The sequence below is a fragment of the Cinclus cinclus genome, chromosome Z, assembly GCF_963662255.1.
Source record: "Cinclus cinclus chromosome Z, bCinCin1.1, whole genome shotgun sequence".
NCBI classification, from domain to species: domain Eukaryota; kingdom Metazoa; phylum Chordata; class Aves; order Passeriformes; family Cinclidae; genus Cinclus; species Cinclus cinclus.
The window spans coordinates 74,460,134-74,463,152 of record NC_085084.1 but is presented as its reverse complement, the minus strand read 5'-3'; the positions used below and the strand labels follow the sequence as shown (position 1 = coordinate 74,463,152).

General features: G+C 58.3%; 1 protein-coding gene across 1 annotated transcript; it reads left to right on the top strand.

The window, feature by feature from the left end:
• Positions 1-676: 676 nt before the first annotated feature.
• RXFP3 (relaxin family peptide receptor 3) lies at positions 677-2,014 on the top strand. The gene has a single exon (XM_062513712.1). It carries the CDS (start codon positions 677-679, stop codon positions 2,012-2,014), a length of 1,338 nt encoding a protein of 445 aa, XP_062369696.1.
• Positions 2,015-3,019: the final 1,005 nt, after the last annotated feature.

The window sequence follows — 3,019 nt, the reverse complement described above, 5'->3', positions numbered from 1 at the left end:
GTGGGGATCACATCGGGGAGAGGAGATCACATCGAGAGAGTGGGGATCACATCGGGGAGTGGGGATCACACTGGGGAGAGGAGATCACATCGAGAGAGTGGGGATCACATCGGGGAGTGGAGTTCACATCGGGGAGAGTGGGGAATCACATCGGGGAGAGGAGATCACATTGAGAGAGTGGGGATCACATCGGGGGAGTGGGGTTCACACCGGGGGAGGGAACATGACACCGGTGGGACGGGGGGAGAGAGAGAGCGCATCGCCTCTGACCGGGTGCTTGCCGCACTGAGCCCTCGGGAACGCCCGGTTGATTCACACGTGCGGTTCTCGGCCAGGTGTAGGGGAGCGGGACGGCACGAGATGGAACGGGACGGGAAGGGGCGGGAACAGACGGGGCAGGACGGCACGGAACAGAAAGGAACAGAACAGAACAGAACAGAACAGAACAGAACAGGGACGGTCCGCGGGGGCGGCGGGGCCGCGCTCAGCACCCGGGAGAGCTCCGGGCGCACCGCGCATGCCCCGCCCCGCCGGCGCGGATAAAAGCGCGGCGCGGAGCCAGTACCGCCGGCCGTGCCACCGCGCTCCGGCAACGCGCGGTCCCCGCAGCCTGCCCGCCGCCGGTCAGCCTCGGGGGAAAAAGCTCCCGCGGACCCGTCTCCCACCCTAGCATGGGATGGGCGAACCCTGCGAGCGCGGTGTCTGCTTGCCAGCCGCTGGCGTAAGGGAAGGAGCGGACAAGGAGTCCTGGGACGCGCCGCTGGGTTTCCTGGAGAGCGCTCAGATGGACAACGGCAGCAACGTGTCCTTCCTGCAGTTATTGAAGACCATCAACCTGGAGCGAGCCGACGGGATGCAGGGGGACAGTTCTGATGTGGTGAGAATTGTCATCTCGCTGGTTTACTCCGTAGTGTGTGCCCTGGGACTGGTGGGCAACCTGCTGGTGCTCTACCTGATGAAAAGCAAGCAAGGCTGGAGGAAATCTTCGATCAACCTCTTTGTGACCAGCCTGGCAGTGACTGACTTCCAGTTTGTGCTGACCTTGCCATTCTGGGCAGTGGAGAACGCACTGGACTTCAACTGGCTCTTTGGCAAGGCAATGTGTAAGATCGTCTCCTATGTGACAGCAATGAATATGTATGCCAGTGTATTCTTTCTCACTGCCATGAGTGTGGCTCGATACCGCTCTGTGGCTTCAGCCTTGAAGAATCAGCGTCGGGGAGACCCAGTGGGTGGCTGCTTCTCTGCCAAGTGGCTTTGTGCGCTCATCTGGCTGTCAGCTGTCCTGGCTTCCCTGCCCCATGCCATTTTTTCCACCACTGCCACTGTCTTTGACGATGTTCTCTGTCTTGTCAAGTTCCCAGAGGGCCAAGGCAGCAATGCCCAATTCTGGCTGGGTCTGTACCACATCCAGAAGGTGCTGCTGGGCTTCGTGGTGCCACTGGTCATCATTAGTCTCTGCTACTTGCTCCTGGTGCGCTTCATCAGTGACAGGCACGTGGGTAGCACCTGCAGTGGCCCCAGCATCAAGCGCCGCTCCAAAGTCACTAGGTCAGTGTCCATCGTGGTGCTGTCTTTCTTCTTGTGCTGGCTGCCTAACCAAGCGCTTACAACGTGGGGGATACTCATCAAACTCAACGTGGTGCACTTCAGTAATGAGTATTTTCTCTCCCAAGTGTACCTCTTCCCCATCAGTGTGTGCCTGGCACACTCCAACAGCTGCCTCAATCCCATTCTCTACTGCCTCATGCGCAGAGAGTTCCGCAAGGCACTGAAGAACCTCCTCTGGAGGATCACCTCACCTTCCCTCACCACCATGCGCCCTTTCAGTGACACCACGAAGCCTGAGAAGGAGGAGCAGGCCCTGCATGCCATGATGCCTGTCCACCCTGACCCTGCTGCTCCCCGTGCTGCAGCCATCCAAGCAGAAGTGGCCTATTACCCCCCCGGCGTGGTGATGTACAGTAGCCGCTATGACCTGCTGCCTGCCAGCTCCATGGAGCAGCACTGCTGAGATGGCAGGGGGCTCTGGGTGGTGGGACAGTGCCAGATGTGGCCTGGGGATATTGAATGTCTAGTCAGGACAAGGGGAGGAGGGATGAGTAAAGGAGGACTTATTTGTGAGAGATGCTCTTTTGTGGTTTTGTCTGCCCTCGGAGAGACTTGGTGAATGTTGTCTGGAAGATGCACCTGAGCTGGAGAACAGGACTAGGAGGAGGTAGTGGTGGGGTGTCTCTATGAGATGCCTTTTAGTGCTTGTACGTGTTCTGGGGAACAAGAGCTACTGAGGGTGATGGGACTCCAGCCAGGGAGGATGCAGGATGTGCGAAGAACCACAGGGAGGAGAGGGGCTGGTTGGGGTGGATGAGGCTGGAAGGCCTCAAGCACATTCCCTGAAGCTGAAGTTGCAAGCAGTCCTCCCACCCTGTGTGTTTGTCTGTGGCAGGGAGAGGGAGCTGAGCTGCCCTCTCCCTGCTGCAGGACCCTGTAAACCATGACTGACTGGTCATTGCTCCCTGGGCTCCACTGGGGGCATGGGGATCAGCCAGCCTCTCTTCTATTTCACCCTGCCCTGGGGGAAACAGCCGGGACAAGTGGGAACAAAGCTCCTGCTTGTTCAGGCGTGGCAGCTTTCCCCTCTTTTAAGGACTAAGGAAAGCGTGGGGAGGCAGCTTTCCCCTCTTTTAAGGACTTAGGAAAGAGTGGGGACAAGGAACACTGTGCTCCCCTCCAGAACGGTGCAGGATCTGCTTTTCTAGGTATCCCCATCCCCTCAGCTGCTGCCAGGGTATAGAGCAACCCAGACATCCAAGGAGAAACCCAAGGAAAGAATTTCCAGCTTCATGGGGTGTTCCTTAACCTGGGTTTGGAGGGAGGGTGTGAGCCCCCTAATACTGTTCCCCAGCCTCTCTCCAGGCCACTGAGGGAAAAGGAAACCTGACAGCCCCAGAGCATGTGTAGCAAGACAGCATCTCTCCCAGGGCACTGAGGTTGCAGGTTTAATTCTTGCTGCACTTCA

Excerpts from the sequence above, each read along its gene's own strand:
- RXFP3 (XM_062513712.1), top strand. The coding sequence starts at position 677 with ATGGGCGAACCCTGCGAGCGCGGTGTCTGCTTGCCAGCCGCTGGCGTA.